The following is a 19,479-nucleotide window of genomic DNA, read 5'->3' on the forward strand; positions in this document are numbered from 1 at the left end:
TTAATATTTATTGTTATTATGTAATGGTGAGTAGCATGTATATAATTATACATTAATATTTATTGTTATTATATAATCATTTCTGTAGGTTTGTCCAGTTGTTGAAAATGTCTAACTCTTGTTAACAAACTGTCAATAAATATCCTTCCATTCTGAGAAATATTATGTACCTTTATAATGACATGGAAGGCTGAGCTGGAATTTAGACCTTGGTCTGGAGTGCTGTTGGCATGGTCTGGCCTGCGGAAAACAGATCTGAGAGAAAGCCAGTATAGCCCTTGATTTAGGCAGGAAATTCTGGGGTATGGATACCAGGAAGGACTATAAAACCAAAAACCCCGTTGCCATTGAGTCAGTTTAGTAGAACTGCTCCACAGAGTTTCCAGGGAGCAGCTGGTGGATTCAAACTGCCAACCGTTTACTTAGCAACCATAGCTCAATGTAACTCTTAACCACTGTGTCACCAGGACTCCAATAAAGCAGGAAATCCAGCAGACCTCTCTCTGCCTGTGGTGTTGGGCTGGGAGCCACCAGAGGAGGACAGAGAGATGAGTTCTACTGCCTTGGCCTCAGAGCAAGGGCAACCTCCCCTCTTGCTGGAGCAATTGCTTGTTCCTGGAACAAAGAGGCAAGTTTCTTCCAAACAGCAGTCTTGAGAAAATAGCCTCCCCCCTCCCCATGTTATTTTTAATCTGTCATTTCCCTCCATCCAGACTTCCCTCAGATCAACCCTCCCCCATCTGGCTGGCTCCATCCACTGGTGCTGGAGAATCAGGAGATCACTGGGGTTGCTAGTTGTTATGGATTGAATTGTGTCCCCCCCAAAATGTGTGCAATATGCCTAAGCCATGGTTCCCAGTATTGTGTGATTGTCCATCCTTTTGTCATCCGATGAGATTTTCCTATGTGTTGTACATCCTACGTCTATGATATTAATCAGGCAGGATTAGAGGCAGTTATGTTAATGAGGAATGACTCACTCTACACGATTAGGTTTTGTCTTAAGTCAATCACTTTTGAGACACAAAGGAAATAAGCCAGCAGAGAGACAGGGGGACCACATGCCACCAAGAAAGTTGTGACCCAGGTTCCTGTGAGAGAAGCTCCTAGAACAGGGCAATATTGATGACAAGGACCTTCCTCCACAGCAGACAGAGGGAGAAAGTCTGCCCCTTGAGCCGGCACCCTGAAATTGGACTTCTAGGCTCCCAGACTGTGAGAGAACAAACTTGTTTGTAAGAGCCATCTACTTTTATTTCTGTTGTAGCAGCTCTAGACAACTAAGACACAGGACCCAACATGTCACTCCCCTCTCTACTCCCTCTACCCCCTATGCAGCCAGACATGTGCTTAGCTGGTCCCCTTAATGCAGATACACTGTCGCTGCTGAACCTCTGGTCTCTTTTCCCAGATTTGGACCTCACCTCTTGCCCTATCCCTGGAAAGCTCAATTCAGGGAAAACCCAAGATTTCAGAAGGTTCAAGCAAAGCTTTGGTGGCCTTTTGGGTGCTCACTGAGCTTCCTGCACACACAATGGGGGCATCCTGGAAACTGGAGCTTCCACGTTCCCTTTCTCTTCCTGACAGTGACCCCTGCTCCTCAGAGCCTTTCTCCATGTCTCAGCTGGCTCAGGCTGTTGTGTCCCCCAGGATCTCTGTGCCCACAAGGAGGTGCTTTAAACACTCTTGTGCAGAGATCTGAGCTGCTTCTCCAGATCCACAGCTTGGCTTTCGCAGACCCCAGGAAGGATATCTGGTGACAATTATAATAGAAGGAGGGTTTCTCAAGGGTCAAAGGTAGCATCTCAATTTATCCCATCAGTAGTGGGCTAAATGAATTGGGGACATAAACCTGTCATTAATACTTTCTCAAGTAGAAATAAAATCCAATTTACCTGAACCCAATTCCTCTTTCTCATCCCTGTTCATGGGTCCCTGAGCTGGGGCTTCCTAGCCATTCTTTCCTGTTTTCCCTGAGTTGGGATGGGAAGTGCCAGACAGAGAATCCTGGTCCTCCTGCTGTTCTTGAGCCTTTAGAGGCTTGATCTGGAGTGTGCAGGGTGGGGGAAACCTCCATTCTGGAGTGGAGGCCAAAGCTGGCCTTACATTAAATCCTTGCATTAAAATACCAAAATAAATCAGTAAATAAAATACAAACTATTCCTACCAGAAGGCTATAATTAAAGCAACCTCAGGCAAACCATTTCCAAATTTTCCAAAACATTTGCTAAAATCATAAACTGATGACATCCTCTTTCCTACTTTTTTATACAATTAAAATTAAAAGTTAAGAAAAATTATATATAAATTTAGGATGTGGGGTTTCATAGCTGAAAAAATATTTCATTTTTATTTGAAATGATTTTTTTTTATACACTAAATTCTGGTGAATATTGGGTTTGTCTCTAGCATCGCTTCCGGTGGATTCATCTTTGTCCTTGTTCCTGTACCAGTACTGCACTTGCAAGTGTGGATGCAAAAAATTATATTCCAATCTTACTAAAAGTAAGTTTTTTACACTGTACAGAACTGGGAAGAGTCTAGGGGACTGGAGTGGGTCACATGGGTCAGTCTCCATCTGAATCACTGGGGCCCATGTACCAGCAGACAGCATCAGAGTGAAGCTCCACCAACTGATTTCTCTGTCCACGGCTGTTACTAAAGCCCGGCTCTGCTATGTGTCCTGGCCGAGCAGACATCCCACCCTTCCAGCCTATGGTCCCAGCACCACCATCACACAGTTTCCCTTGACCTTGGAAATCAGGGTCTGACACACACAAGTATCTGGGCTCAGGACGTCTTCAATTGTCATCTTGGTGTTGTAATATTTGCTCCCCTTGTGCAGCTTGTCCACAACCCACACACCCAGGTCTCTGCGAAAACAGTATGGCTCCCGGGGGCTGCTTTCTCCTTCTTGTCAGTCCAGAGGGTGTTTCTGCTTTCTTTCGGAGTCCTCCTGCTGAACATGTAGGTCTTTATCCCTGAAGGCCTTCCATAACAAGGCAGTTCCTTTCAGTTGTTCTGAAGAAGCTTTGCTCACTTGGCTGAGATCCAAGAAGTTCTTGTCAAATCTATGCAAGGAGACAGGCCACAGGCAGTACTAACAAGCAGTCACCACTTGGCTCTCCACTGCCAGAACCATGGCCCAAACATTGTCAGGATTGAGGCATTTCACCTTCCAATAGAAGCCTCAGTGGAGGCCAAACAGGACCACTACAGTTCCTCAAGGCACCGGTTCCGTGAGGTTGTTCTTCCTTCTCCTTCTCTTGTACCTCATCTGGCTTTGGCAGTCGGGGGGGCTGGTGGGGGCCTTGGCATGGGTCGGGCTGGCACCTACCCCTAACCCCTTGGGCCTCTGTGAATTGACATGGGGCTTCACTGCTTGACTGAAAGTTCGGCTGATGTTCTTGCCAGGTTTCCAGCCCATGACCTGCAGTATGGACAGCTCATAGGCCTCCACAGGGATGGCCTCATAATCTGCCTCCCCTGGCACTAAGCCTGGTGTTCGGTGTCTGCCCCTTCGCCTTTGGGGATGCGTTCTTTCTGGATCATGGGGATAGCGATCCTGGAATCGACACCCACATTGTCTCTGTGTTCCAGCGACTACTTGAATACCTCAATGAGCTCCTTCACAGCCTAGCATATCAGCACCCCATCCACCAAGGCCTCAGCATCTCTGGATGTTCAGGGGCCTGGGTCAGTAGCTGCCTGCAGTATTCATTCCAGATCAAAGGGATGACAAACTCCTTGGGAGTTTCTGAGGGCTTCACACTTTTCAGCTCTCTCCCTTCCACACTTTTTAAGAAATCCTTCTCCTTCAGGGCAGCCCTCACACTGCCTCACAGGTCCACCACCTGCCTCTGGGTGGACATGCAAATGAAGGGGAAAAAAACTGGGGTGCTAGACACTGCTGCACGCCGGGAACATTTTCTTCAGTGTCAGCATCCGCCATCTTGTCCCTCTTTGCAGGCCTGTGCTGTGTTTGCCAAAAGTTAGTACATATTTCTTGATGAGATGATGTTTGTGGAGGTTTGTTTACTTATGGAGGGTATTAAGTTGTTAAATCAATCATTTCTTTTGTTTTGAAGAAACCTAATCATTCTCAGTAACACCTATTAGAAGACCCACGAAATACAATCACTGGGAAGAGCTGGGCGTGGTCTTCTGGGCTCAATAAAAGGCACCCAAGGAACCACACTCACTCTTCTCCAGAAGAGACAGAGTGCCCTTGGATCTCTCCTGCCTGCGGAGTCTTCTGAAAGTTCCTGTGACCACATCGGAAGGAGTTGAACCCAGAACTGACTTCCATAACACTACTTCTACAGCAAGCGTTGGTGAAATCCTTCACATATTCCTTAGGCGACTTAGGTGAGTGTACAATATACAGAAGTGGAGTTCCCGCTACTTTCCCAAACCAAAAATAATTTCAGTTTATCAATCGGGAAATTGAGGTGTTTTTCTATGAAATGATTTCATTTGTCTACTTTGCAAAAATTAGTCCTTTCCTTAACCTACATATGAATTAATCCGTTTTGTCAATATTATTATGTATTAGATTTAATAGGGTGATTGCATTTTGTCTTATTTTTATGTATGCCTTGAATGTTTATATGGATTATAAGGACTAAGAAAGTAGTAGCCACGTATCTTGTAATTTTGTACTTTGTGTGGTTCCTGAAAAGGGAATAAAAAACCAAACCCACTGCCGAGGAGTCAATTCTGATTCATAGCAACCCTATAGGACAGAGTAGAACTGTCCCGTAGGATTTCCAAGGAGCGCCTGGTGGATTTGGACTGCTTACCTTTTGGTTAGCAGCCAAACTCTTAACCACTACACCACCAGGGTTTCAGAAAAAGGAATAGAAGTACTTTATTCTCTAAGAAGTTGATAAATGTAGTAGTCTAAATGTAGTGCATAAGTCAATGTATAAGAAAACTATTCTACTATAAGTGTATAATGCAATGAATGGTTTGGACCAAAAAAAAAAAAAACTTTTTGATACTGGTGTCTCTTTAGAAAATTCTATTTACTGATGTAAATTTTTAAGAAGCCAGGAAATGTTTGGGCACAAAATTGTTACTGGTTACCATGCAGGAATATCAGAAATGTGACTCCCGTCTATATTCATTGAGTGTAAAGATGAGAACCCAATGTTTTAGCTAAATCAATTTTAAAAAGCACAGTTTGTTATTTTGTGCTGATTTTCACTATTACATGATACTTTCATCTTTTCACAGTGTGAAGGGGTGCTTGCTAATAGTTTGAAAGGGTTCGGAAGATATTGCTAGTCTCTTTAATTTTTGATTTCTTTAGATGCCTAGTGTAGATAAAAAGATGTTTTTAAAAGCTTGTTGTTAGGAGCTGATGAGTAGATTCTCTCTTGTAGTAACTCCACGTGACTCAGTAGAACTGCCCCGTAGCATTTTCCTGGCAGATTACTGGGTCTTTCTCCTAAGGAGCCCCTGGATGCATTGGAACCACCAACATGGCTTAACCCTTTGCACCACCAGGGCTTCTTCATACATATTCATATATAAAGATTCTGACTGAAATCTGATCCAATTTTACGACCAAAGAAAACAAAACAAAAGGCCTGTTGCCGTTGAGTTGATTTCGACTCATAGCGAACCTACATGACAGGGGAGAACTGCCCAACAGAGTTTCCAAGGAGTGTCTGGTGGACTTGAACTGTGGACCTTTTGGTTAGCAGCGAAAGCTATTACCCACTATACCAGCAGAGTTTCCCAATTTTACAAAGCTTTGTTAAATTCTTATTAACACTTTTGTATTCCGAAATTGAATTTTTATTACATTCTGTTTGAATTAAGAGTTTCAAAGAAGAAATTTTGATTTTGTGACTATGTGTCTCATGTACATATTTCTAATGCATTTTTTACAGTGAGTTTCAAGAAAGACACTTTTGTATTATAGGTGAGGGGCAGGAGACAAATGTGCATTCTGCCCATTACTGTGTTTTATTATTTTCAACTTTTATTCTCTCTTTAAGGATTTTGTATTAGAATTATAACCCTACTTCACAGACAGTCTTGGCGAGGAAAAATACCAGAACTGTTTGCTTAAATTAAAATAGTTGATAAGAACCTGGCTGGTTGATTCTGTCTGTATGGTATCTTGGAGAGTAACGGTTAGCAGATTTTAATTTTAGTCAAAGGTATGAGTTTTGGCTCCAACATTAACTGTCGGTATGATTTTGGATTAGTCATCCTTATAGGATGGTTTTGTCAATTAAATGAAATAGTAAAGGTAAAAAGTTTAGTCGCATGAGCTTTGCTAAGCCAATCAGTCACTAGGAAGGTTATGATTGGCTTTTACACCAATCAGAATACTAGAGATTGAGTCAAACTATTGAAGCACAAGCCCAAGAACGAAAGGACACAAACAGGTTCTTTTATGGAGGAGAAATGGAGTTGATGGTGTAGATCATGTTAATCAGGAAGCCAACCAAGTTTACAACAGAGCTCTAGAGCTGTCTTTGTGTCAGTTTCCAGTTTTTGTCATTAGTAAAAGAAACTATATCAGGCCTAGACGTAAGTATAGTATTGAATCACAACTGGAGTAGAAGTTTGCTTAGTCTTTTGTCTCTCTGGGGCAAATGACAAACTCTCCTGATTTTCTTCCCTCAGGAAAATGGACTCCAACATCTCCCAAGCCTTCCGAAAGGAACTCACCTGCTGTATCTGCTTGAACTACCTTACAGACCCTGTCACCATAGGCTGTGGGCACAGCTTCTGTAGGCCCTGTCTATACATTTCCTGGGAAGAAGCCAAAACTACCCGTTGTCCTCTATGTGGGGAAACATCAAGAAGACAGACATCAAATCCGATATTCTTGTGAAGAATCTGGTGTCCCTTGCTAGACAAGCCAGTCTCTGCCAGTTCCTGAGCTCTGAGCATCAGATGTGTGGGACACACAAGGAGATAAAGAAGATGTTCTGTGAAGAGAGCAAGAACCTACTCTGTTTGCTCTGTTCTTCCTCTCAGGAGCACGAGGCTCACAGACACTGTTCCATTGAATACGCTGTTGAGAAGTACCGAGTAAGTGATGCTTCTGAAAGCCTTTGAAAGCTGGAGAATAATAGAGCTAAGAGAGTATAAGGAAGATGAGTACCGTGATTATGATTAATTCACTCATCACTGGGAGTCTTATATGTGCTGGCTACTGTTCTAGGTGGGAAGGGTAAAGCTGTGAATAAAATAGGTAAGGAAATCTGCTTTCACAGAGGCTGTATTCGAGTGGCAGGGCGATTCGCTTAATGATTATTAATTTGATTATGCAAAGTGAAGCACAGGACACCATAACACTCACATTTTTAGAAATAGCTCCTGGCCACAAAAATTACATGTTTAACAAGTGCTTTTTTTTTTTTTTTTACTGGAAGCACATTTAGTAATACTGGACAAACATGTAGGATAATAGTATAGAGAATTAGCAAGATCTTTATAGGAAATTTAATTACATTACATAAAGCCTTTATTTGTCGGTTTTCTCAGGAAAATTGTTTCATTACTTTATGTGGCTCTATAGCCTGAAACTCCCAGAAGTGATGACTATCGGGTAGCCAGTGAAACATGACCCTTCCACTTTCCTGAAAGTATGTTCATCTAACATCCCTGGTCTTTAGCTGTCAGTAACGGTCTGAAATCTATAATATTTGTTCTGTTGGTGCTTAATTCAGTATTCTTGTTTTTACAGGAGAAGCTTTTAAAACAAATGAGGTCTTTATGGGAAAAGATCCAAGAAAATCAGAGAAATCTAAACGAGGAGTGCAGAATAATCAACCTGTGGATGGTAAGCATGAGACCACGTTTTCCTCATAACCAGCTTGGTACAGACATGCTGGGACCTTACCTGTTGAGAACTTGAGCTTTAATCAAGGGAGAAAAAGGCCATCAGAACAAAGTGCAAAAAGTGCTGAAATGGAGGCACATGCAGGGATTTGGAGAAGTTCAAAAACCGTTGGTCAGGAGTTGAGAAAAAGTTTCGGAGAGAGGTTCACAATCGATTTGAGTTTTAAAGGACAAGTGTAAAAAATCCATGGACATTTCAAGCAGAGATTTCTGACTGAGGTGAAATCGAGAAATTAAACAGTACATAATGGGGAACTACAGGGATGTCATACGGATTAGTATAAAGACGGCCATGGGGAGAAAAAGGTTTAAATAGCAACTTAGGAAGTGTACCTGTGATAGTGAAAAGCGATAATGTAGTAGCTAGAGAATGATATAGGATCCACTGGGAGAAATTTTAACATGTTGAAAAACTGGGGGAAAAGAGAAAGGAAAGGACTTGGTGAGGAGAGAATGAATACATGGGTATTGGCAGGGGTCATGCAATGGGGTAAGGGTTAATGTTCCTATAATGTTAGGACAAAATGAGACCCTGAAGCCTTAAGTACTCATTACCAGGAAGGCATCCCATCCATGGCAACAAGGGATAGTGATGGGAGAAATCAGATTGAGGGTATGGGATTAGGAATTTTAGGGAGGTTTTGTCTGATGATTTCTAATCCTCAGACTAGTAGGCAACATTTCGGCTAAGAGTGAATGATCAGGCTAGGATTGAGGAAATTTGAGAGGAGAGGCTAAATTAGTAACAGATCAGAATATTAAATAATCAAGCATAAATTTATCTTTTTACATGTAATCTTTCATATTTTAGAGAACATATATTGGTAAAGCAGAGGGTCAGGAAAAAGAAGAAGACCCTCAATGAGATGGACTTACACAGTGACTGCAACAATAAGTTTAAACATAAAAAAGATTGTTAGGGTAGGATGGCTTGGGACCAGGCAGTTTTTCATTCTGTTGTACATAGTGTCCTTGTGATTTGGAACCGACTCAGTAGCATCTAACAACAACAACGTATTTTAAAAATTAACTCTGAAAAAAATTTCTACAGGAATTTCGGGAACTTAAGAAGTGAATTATAGTGTCTGAGGAAAGGATGGGTTTCTGTAGTTAACAAAGAATGAAAAATAAAGTAAGGAAAGAGGGATGAGCATGGTTTCTGGTGAGTGGAAAGACATGAATTTAACATGTATGTAGGTTGGTGGATTACATGATCATGAATCAAAGAGAAATGAGTGAGGTTTAAGTGGTGAAGGGTAAAGGCAGCCTGGGTGTGTGATCTAGGAAATCCATGTCCCTGCAGGATTATATATGCCTACGGAGAGACATGATCAGAGATCACTATCGGAAGTTGCATCCAGTTCTCCACAGGGAAGAAAAACAACATTTAGAGGGACTGAAAAGTGAACGCAAAAGGATTTTACAGCAACTCAAGAAAAGTCAAACCACAATGGTTCGAAAACAAAAACACCTAAGAGAAATGTTTGAGGAGCTGCTGAATTTGTGCCGTAAACCAGACGTGGAGCTGCTCCAGGTAAGAAATGAGGATATTAGTTCAAGTTCACATCTTTGACTTCCAGTACATATTTCAAACCAAAATCTTATTTCTGCATCTTCTGCTCCTGTCAAGACTATTATTGTCCAAGTGAATATGATATAAACTTCAACTCTTATCCTAACCAGGAACAACAAAACTTTGGGGAATTGTGAGAGTAGTTTCCCTTCTCAGTTCTCTTTATTTAATTCACTTTTCTATCCAACAGAAAGAAACAACTTCTTTGTAGACATTTTTGTCTCCAGGTGGGCAATATGACGAAGACGAAAAGCGAGCATTCATGTCCTCCTTCTGTTTGGAAGTCCTAGGCTTGAGTTGTGCTCGTTTTGAGGCACATTACCCTTTGGAAACAAGCCCTGTGAAAAGACCACCTTGTAGACACCTGATGGTTGTAGGAATGCAGTCCCTACTCATGTCCTGCTCTGTCTTTGCTCACCCTCAGAGCCCTTAGCCATCGAGAATTTATTTTCTGTCAATGTGTGGTACTGTGATTTTCTTTTAAAGAGGAAAAGTAAAAGACATTTATAAAATCCGGGGTGGGGGGGAGGAAAGGAGGGTTTGATATTTTTTTGAAATTTCCCAAATCCAAAGATTAGGCATAACAAAAAAAGAATTTCTGAAGAATTCTGAGTTTTTCCTTTTATTTCTCTTTACAGAATTTGGAAGACACATTGACAAGGTAAGTTTGGCCTTCAATGCAAACTGGAGCACCATGAAAGCTAGTAAAGAGATCAAAGTGTTTCTACCAAAATGAAGTTACTGAGATAGTAAATCTTCGTTTGCATGTGTGTTTATGTGAGCGCATGTATTTGTGTGTGTTTTACTGAATATAATTTTCTATCCCACTCTATCAGAAGTTAGTTTTGTTTTGTCTTTCTGTGCTCATGGAGGTATACATTGTAGGGTTCAACACAGAAGTCACTAGAAAACAGGTATGCATGATTTTAGTTTTCAAAATCATAAACATATTAAAGTGCATGGACTAGCTTTTCCAGGCATTAGAGGAGAGGCAGGCATCTATGATAAGAAGGGGGTGGAGGCAGGGACAGAAGAAAAGAAAGAATCCCTAAGAATTGCACAGTCTTATCCCAGGATCATGGAGGTACACTACAATATCAGAAAGGAGTTCCGATGAAACATATTATTCTGTTGAATGCTGACATCTTTTGCACATACTGTGATGACCCCTTTGGCACCTGAAAGATTACCTGAATCTTTCCCCTTGTAGGAGTGAGTCCGTGCAACTGCACATGCCCCAGCCTGTGAACCCAGCGCTCAGTGCCAGGCCCATCACTGGACTGATAGACAGGTTCAACCAATTCCAAGGTGAGTGGCAACCCAATGATGGAACCCCATACATTGTCCTTCAATAATGGTTTTCTTTGGATAATATGGAGCCCTGGTGCCAGAGCAATTAAGAGCTTGGCTGCTAACAAAAAGGTCTGCAGTTGGAATCCACCAGCTGCTCCTTGGAAACCCTATGGGACAGTTCTATTCTGTCCTGTAGGGTCACTATGAGTTGGAATCCACTTGACACTAATGGGTTTGGTTTTTTATGCCCAATGTTTCCCCTTTTTATTAACCCTTGATTTAGGAGAGAACAGCCTCCTAAGAGACATTTATAGTCATAGTTGCCCTGGGATAACATGAAAAAATCTAAATGAAAGCTGGTGAAAGGATAAATGTGATTCATGCCTGTAATAAATTAGACAATGAGAAACAGGAAACAATCAAAAAGGGCTCCTAGTGCTGTGGGGACCATGGTCTCAGGAAATATCTAGCTCAATTGGCATAACACAGTTCGTAGAGACTATGCTCTGCTTTCTACTTTATTAAGTAGCATCTGGGGTCTTAACGGCCTGTGAGTGGCCATCTAAGATACTCCACTGGTCCCTCCCCTTCGGGAGCAAGGCAGAATGAAGAAAACTAAAGACACAAGGGAAAGATTAGTCCAAAGGCCTAATGGACCACAACTAACATGGCCTCCACCAGACTGAGTCCAGTACAACTGGACGGTACCTGACTACCACCGACTGCTCTGACAGGGATCACAATAGAGAGTCTTGGACAGAGCTGGAGAAAAATGTAGAACAAAGTTCTAACTCACAATAAAAGACCAAACTCACTGGTCTGAGAGAGACTGGAGAAAACCCTGAGAGTATGGCCCCTGGATACACTTTTAGCTTTGTAATGAAGTCATTCCTGAAGTTTCACCTTTCATCCAAAGGTTAGACAGGCTCATAAAACAAAACGACACTAAAGGGGCATAGGAGCCCAAGGGCAAGGACTAGAAGGCAGGAGGGGACAGGAAGGCTGGTAATGGGGAACCCAAGGTCAAGAAGGGATAATGTTGACATGTTGTGGGGTTGTTAACCAATTTCATAGAACAATATGTGTACTAACTGTTTAATGAGAAGCTAGCTTGTTCTGTAAACCTTCAGGCAAAGTACAATAAAAAAATGTTCAGTAGAAAAAAATGAAATATATATTTAAACTCTGAAAAAAAAAGGGGGGGCTCCTAGAACCATTCTGAGATAAAATACCAGTTATTCATTCATTTAGTCATATAGAACTGCATATTTAGTTAGGGAATTCAAGTTTTAACTAAAGTACAGTTAGTTATGGTGATAGGATTGATGTTTTAATTACCTAGTGCTGCTATGACAGAAATACCACAGATGAGTGGCTTCAACAAACACAAATTTATTTTGTCACAGTTTAGGAGGCTAGAAGTTGGAATTCAGGGTGCCGGATCTAAGGGAAGGCTTACCCTCTGTTTGCCCTGGGGAAGTTCTTATTCCTTTGCTCCTTGGTGAACTTCATTTGGCATGGTGTCTTTCCTCTCCCACCTCTGCTTGCTGGCTTGCTTTTTAATCTCTTTTATATCTCAAAAAGATTGACTCAAGACATCCTACAGTAATTCTGCCTCATTAGCACGACAAAGATAATCCGTTCCCAAGTGGGATTATAAACACGGACATAGAAGTTAGGATTTACGACACAAATTTTGGTGAGGCACAATTCAACCCGTAACAGTTGGCAAATTTTCATTTTTTAAATATTTTTGCTGTAAAGCTTCTTAGTAATTGAATTTGTAATAATGCACATTGTAGTTGATATAGCTAGAATATTTTGTCCATAAACATAAAATAATGAAAGGCATAAAATAAGAATTTGTGAAGAACAACAGTAAGACAAGTTGGTGGTTGATGAGACAGTATACAGAATTCCATAGTAGATCTAAACCAGGGAGGTTAGACTGGCATGCAGATGAAGACCAAGCCTGAGGTGAAACCAGGAGTAAAATCCAGAAAATTCTTAGGAGAAAACTTCTTCTAAGAAGATGTATTTAGATCTTTTTATTCTTAATTGGAATTTGTTTCCTTAACTGGAATACCATAGTATGCCTGGCAAAGTGATCACCAATTATTTATCTCTAAGGATCTTCTTTCCCCTGAAGAGGGGCACTGAAGTTAATTTCATAGCAATGACTAGGCCTTATGGGAAGGTCTTCTGTTTCTAATGGGAAGTGAAATGTAAAAAATCTTTGTGATTTTTTTCCATTGAGATTAGGTATTTGTTAATTCTGCAGATATACTGGTAGCCCCTGAATCTAATGACATTTTCCAACCAAGCTGCCCTTAAAGTCTTGGTCGGTTTTCCAATGACACTCTAGATCTCGTAAGACTTTAAAAACGGATTTTGACTGGAATATTCTTTTCTTTCCGCAGTGAACATTTCCTTGAATTATGAAGCAAGCAGTCACGATATCATGCTGTCTGATGACGTGAGAAGTTTGATATTTAGGCATGACCTTCAAGAGGTGCCTTTTCCATCTGGAAGATCCAACTACTTTGCTACATGGGGAGCCCAGGCCTTCAGCTCTGGAAAACACTACTGGGAGATGCATGTGGACAGCTCTTGGGACTGGGCTATAGGGGTCTGTAAGGATACTTGGCTAAGGAAGAACTGCTCAGTGATTGAATCTGGGGACACATTTCTTCTTTTATGTGTGAAGGGGGATAATGGTTACCATCTCTTCACCACCTCCCCAGTGCTTTCTCAGTACATAGAGAAACCTCTGGGGAAGGTTGGTGTGTTTGTTGATTTTAACAGTGGAAGTGTGAGTTTTGTTAATGTTGCCAAAAATTCCCTCATATGGGAATACCCCGCTTACTCCTTCAATTACTCGCTCCGGCCTTTTTTTTGCACTGGCCACACATGATCATGGAGAAGTGATGAACTTGGGAACTCCATATTTGAAGGAGCCCACACATGATCATGGAGAAGTGAGGAACTTGGGAACTCCATATCTGAAGGAGCCCGTCTCAGTTGAAGCTGATCAATCATACTTTACTCTCCCTTAGGTTGTTCCATTTTAATGTAACTTTGTTTTATCATTGGTAAATATAAAGCTGGTGTGGCAATGCAAAATTGGTTGGCTTAATTTTCTTTCAATTAAAATCAAGTCCTGTGGTCCTTTTCCTGAAACACATACTGTTTTTATTCACCTACTTTGTGAGTTGGCTAGAATTACAAGAGTATATGACTGGGATTCCATCTTAACAGTTTAATGCAGGAACACAGAGTGTTTGCATCATAAAGAAACTTGGTTATCTACAGTGCAAATGTCAGTCTGAAATATTCTACTCCCTCATCATGATCTAGTAAAATCATACTCAACAATTCACCCTTGTTGGTGTTAGGTGCCAGGAAGTCGACTCTGACTCATAGCAACCCTGTGTACAACAGAAGGAAGCATTGCCCAGTCGTGTGCCACTTCACAGTCTTTGCTGTGCTTGAGCCCATTGTTGCAGCCACAGTGTCAATCCATCTCCTTGAGGGTCATACTTTTTTTCATTGACCTTTCACTTTACCAAGCACGATGTCCCTCTCTAGAGGCTGATCCCTCCTGATAACTTGTCCAAACTGCTTGAGACAAAGCCTCACCATCCTTGCTTCTAGGGAGCATTCTTGTACTTCTTTCAAGACAGATTTGTTCTTTCTTCTGGCAGTCAATGATATGTTCAATATTTTTCTCCAACGACATAATTCAAAGTCGCCAATTCTTATTTGGTATTCCTTACTCATTGTCCAGGTTTCACATGCATATGAGGCACCTGAAAATACTGTGGCTTGTGTCAGGAGCACCTTAATCCTCAAGGTGACATCCTAGTTTTTCATCACTTTCAAGAGGCCTTTTGCCACAGATTTGCCCAACGCAATATGTCATCTGAGTTCTTGACTGCTGATTCCTTGGGTATTGATTGTGAACCCAAGTAAATTGTAATCCTTGACAACTTCAATCCTTTCTCCATTTATCATGTTGTGGCTTAATGGTTCAGTTGTGAGGATTTTTGTTTTCTTAATCTGAGATGCAGTCCATACAGAAGGCTATAGTATTTGATCAGTAAGTGCTTCAAGCAGTCTGCACTTTCAGCAGTCAAGGTTGTGTCATCTATACATGGCAGGTTGTTAATGAGCCTTCCTCCAATCCTGATACCAGGTTCTGGGATTATTTGCTCAGCACACAAATTGAATAAATATGCTGCACGAATACGACCCTGACCCACACCTTTCCTGACTCTAAACCACACAGTAATCCCTCGTTCTGTTCTGTCCAAACAAATGTCTGTTGGTTTATGTACAGATTCTCATGAGCATGGTTAAGTGTTCTGGAATTCCACTTCTTCACAGTGTTATCCATAATTTGTTATGATCCACACAGTCAAATGCCTTTGCATAGTCAATAAAACAAAAGTAAGCATGTTTCTTGTATTCTCTGCTTTCAGCCAAGGTTCATGTGACATCAGCAATGACACCCCTCTTTCCATGTCCTTTTCTGAATCCAGCTTGAATTTCTGGTAGTTCCTGGTGGATGTATTGCTGGAACGGCTTTTGAAGGATCTTCAGCAAAATTTTACTTGTGTGTTGGATCACCTTTCTTTGGAATTGGCACAAATATGGATCTCTTTCATTTGATTGGCCAGAAAACTATTCCAAATTTCACAACATAGAGGAGTGAACGCTTCCAGCACTGCATCCATTTGTTGAAACATCTCAATTGGTATTTTGTCAGTTCCTAGAGCCTTGTTTTTTGCCATTTCCTTCAGTGCACCTTGGACTTCTTCCTTCAGTACTATCATCTCTTGATCATAGGCTACCTCCTGAAATAGTTGACTGTAGACCAATTCCTTCAGGTACACTGACTCAGTGTATTCCTCCCATTTTCTTGTAATGCTACCTGAGTGGTTCAATATTTCTCCCATAGAATCCTTCAGTATCACACCTAGAGATTTGAATTCTATCTTCAGTTCTTTCAGCTTGAGAAATGCTGAACATGTTCTTCCTTTTTGATTTTCTAACTTCAGGTCTTTGCATATTTCAATATAATTCTTTACTTTGTCTTCTCAAGACATCCTTTGAAATCTTCTTTTTTATTTTATTTCTGTCTGTCTTTTTAATGCCCTTTTGCTTTTCTCATGTATAATGTACCTGATGTCATCCCATAACTTCTCTGGTTTTAGTCATTAGTGTTCAAAGCACCAAATGTATTCTTGAGATGGTCTCTAAATTCAGGTGGGATTCTGACCATCTTACTTTGCCTCTCATGGACTTGTTTAATTTCTTTCAACTTCACCTTGAGCTTGCACATGTACAGTTCATGGCCTGTTCAGTGGTCTGCCACTGGCCTTGTTCTAAGTGATGATATTGAGCTTCTCCATAGTCTCTCCACAAATGTAGTAGATTTAATTCTGATGTATTCCATCCAGCAAGGCCCATGCATATAGTGATGGTTTATGTTGTAAAAAGTTATTTGTAAGAAAAAAGCAATGGATGGATTAAAAAAAAAAAAAACAGGATCCATCAGTATGCTCTCTATAAGAGACACACCTTAGAAACAAAGATGTAAATTTATTAAAAATCAAATATATCAAGCAAATAACTACCAAAAAAGAGCAGGAGTGGCAATACTAATTTCAGATAAGATAAACTTGAAAACAAAATCCACCATAAAAGACAAAGAATATAATTACTAAAGGGATGATGCATCATGAAGACTTAACCATAATAAACATCTACATACCCAATGATAGGGGTCCAAAATCCATACGACAAACTCTAACAGCACTAAAAACAGAAATTGACAGTGCCACAATAATAGTAGGAGACTTCAACACACCACTGTCAGTAAAGGACAGAACATCTAGTAAGAAAATCAACAAAAATTCAGAAGAGCTGAAGAGCACAATCAGCCAACTTCATCTCAGAGACATATATAGAACACTCCACCCAACAGCTGCAAAGTACACATTCTTTTCCAACACACATGGAACATTCTCCAGAACAGGCCACATCTTAGGCCACACAGCAACCTTCAACAAATTCCAAAACATTGAGATAATACAAAGTATCTTCTCTGACCACAATGCCATCAAAATATAAATTAACAACAGGAGAAGTAAGGGGAAAAAATCAATTATATGTAAAGTGGATAACACCCTGCTGAAAAACCACTGGGTAATAGAAGAAATCAAAGATGGAATCACGAAGTTCTTGGAATCAAAAGAGAATGAAAACATATCATACCAAAACTTTTGGGACACAGTAAAGGCAGTCCTTAGGTGTCAATTTATAGCACTAGATGCACACATCAAAAAGAAGAAAAGGACAAAATCAAAACATTAGTTACACAACTTGAACAAATAAAAAAAGAACAGCAAAAGCAATGCACAGCCACCAGAAGAAAGGAAATAATAAAGACCAGAGCAGAAATAAATAAAAAAGAGAATAGAAAAATAATAGCATCAACAAAACAAAAGTTGGTTCCTTGAAAGGATCAACAAAGTTGGCAGACCACTGGCCAAACTAAAAAAAAAAAAAAAAAAAGCAGGAGAGAATGCAAATAACCCAATTAAGAGAGGAAATGGAGGCATTACAACAGGCACAACTGAAATAAAATGGATTATAACAGAGTATTATGAAAAACTATACTCTGACAAATTTGAAAACCTAGAGGAAATGGACAAATTTCTAGAGACATACTACCTACCCAAACTGAAACAAAATGTTGAAAATCTGAACATACCTATAACTAGAGAAGAGATTGGAAAAGTAATTTAAAAAAACTCCTAACCAAAAAAATTCCTGGCCCAGATGGCTTCACTGGAGACTTCTACCAAACATTCAGAGAAGAGCTTACACCAGTTTAACTCAAACTATTACAGATCATAGAGAAGGAAGCGATACTTCCAAATTCATTCTATGAAGCCAGCATAACTCTGATACCAAAACCAAGGAAAGACAACACAAAAAAAGAAAATTATACACCAATATTTCTCATGAATATAGATGCAAAAAATTCCCCGCAAAATTCTAGCCAATAGAATTCAGCATCATATCAAAAAAAAAAAAAAAATGACTAAATAGGATTCATACCAGTTATGCAAAAATGGTTCAACATTAGAAAGTCAATCAATGTAATCCACTACATAAATAAAAGGAAAGAAAAGGATCACATGATCATCTCAATCGACGCACAAAAGGCATTTGACAGTCCAACACCCATTCCTGATAGAAAAAAACTCTCAATAAAATAGGCATAGAAGGGAAGTTTCTCAACATAATAAAGGGCATCTATGCAAAACCAACAGCCAACATCATTCTCAATGGACAGAGGTTGAAAACATTCTCTTTGAGAACGGGAACAAGACAAGGATGCCCTTGATCACCACTCCTATTTAAAATTGTGTTGGAAGTTCTAACGAGAGCAATAAGGCAAGAAACAGAAATAAAGTGCATCCAGATTGGTAATGAGGAAGTTAAACTGTCCCTATTCGCAGATGATATGACACTATACTTAGGAAATCCAAAAGACTCCATGAAAAAACCACTGGAACTAATAGAAAGATTCAGCAGAGTAGCAGGATAGAAGATCAACACACAAAAATCAGGTGGATTCCTATACAGCAATAAAAACAATGATGAAAAGGAAATCAGGAAAGCAATAGCAATTATCATAAAAAAAAAAAAATCATACCCCTAAAAACTAAAATACTTGGGAATAAATCTAACCAGGATGTAAGAGACCTATACAAAGAAAACTACAAAACACTACCACAAGAAACCAAAAGAGATCTACATAAATGGAAAAAACATGCTCAGGGGTAGGTAGACTCAACACTGTGAAACTGACAAGTCTACCCAAAGTGGTTTTCAAATACAATGCAATATTGACCCAAATACCAACAACATTCTTTAAAGAGATGGAAACATTTATCATTAACTTTATGTGGAAAGGGAAGAGGCCGCAAAGAAGTAAAGCACTATTGAAGAAGAAGAATAAAGTAGGAGGGCTCACACTACCAGACCTCAGAACCTGCTCAAAACAGCCTTGTACTGGTACAATCACAGATAGATTGACCAATGGAACAAAATTAAGAACCCGGATGTAAATCCATCCACCTATGGTCACCTGATCTTTGACAAGGGCCCAAAGTCCACCAAATAGGGAAAAGACAAATGGTGCTGGCAAAACTGGATGTCCCATCTGAAAAAAAGTGAGACAGGACTCATAACCCACAACATATACAAAAATTAACTCAAGATGGATCAAAGACCCAAATATAAAGCCAAAAACTGTGAAGTTCATAGAAGAAAAAACAGGATCAAGACTAGAGGCCCTAATACACGGCATTACCAGGATACAAATCACAATCAACAACACACAAGCTACAGAGGATAAGTCAATAACTGGGATCTTCTAAAAATTAAACAGTCATGCTCATCAAAAGACTTCACCAAAAGAGTGAAAAGAGAACCTACAGACTGGGAAAAAAAAATTGGCTATTACAAACCGGACAAAGATCTAGTCTCTAAGATCCACAAGAAAATCCAATGCCTCTACAACAAAAAGACAAAAAACCCAACCAAAAAAGTGGGCAAAGGAAATGAACAGACACTTCAGCAAAGACATTTAAGCTGTCAACAGACACATGAGGAAATGCTCACCATCTCTAGCCATCAGAGAAATGCAAATCAAAACCACAATGAGA

The 19,479-nt window shown here is 40.2% G+C and overlaps 1 protein-coding gene and 1 pseudogene across 1 annotated transcript; one reads left to right on the forward strand and one right to left on the reverse strand.

Moving 5' to 3' along the window:
* Positions 1 to 2,246: 2,246 nt before the first annotated feature.
* LOC104847295 (G-patch domain and KOW motifs-containing protein-like) overlaps positions 2,247 to 19,479 on the reverse strand; it is a 28,195-nt pseudogene continuing 10,962 nt past the window's right edge.
* On the forward strand, positions 6,808 to 14,685 carry LOC135231770 (tripartite motif-containing protein 43B-like). Its single transcript, XM_064288927.1, has 5 exons — positions 6,808 to 7,056; positions 7,715 to 7,810; positions 10,081 to 10,103; positions 10,653 to 10,750; positions 13,147 to 14,685. Exons 1-5 carry the CDS (start codon positions 6,808 to 6,810, stop codon positions 13,647 to 13,649), a joined length of 969 nt encoding a protein of 322 aa, XP_064144997.1. The 3' UTR covers positions 13,650 to 14,685.

The sequence above is a fragment of the Loxodonta africana genome, chromosome 7 (genome assembly GCF_030014295.1).
Source record: "Loxodonta africana isolate mLoxAfr1 chromosome 7, mLoxAfr1.hap2, whole genome shotgun sequence".
Lineage (NCBI taxonomy): Eukaryota > Metazoa > Chordata > Mammalia > Proboscidea > Elephantidae > Loxodonta > Loxodonta africana.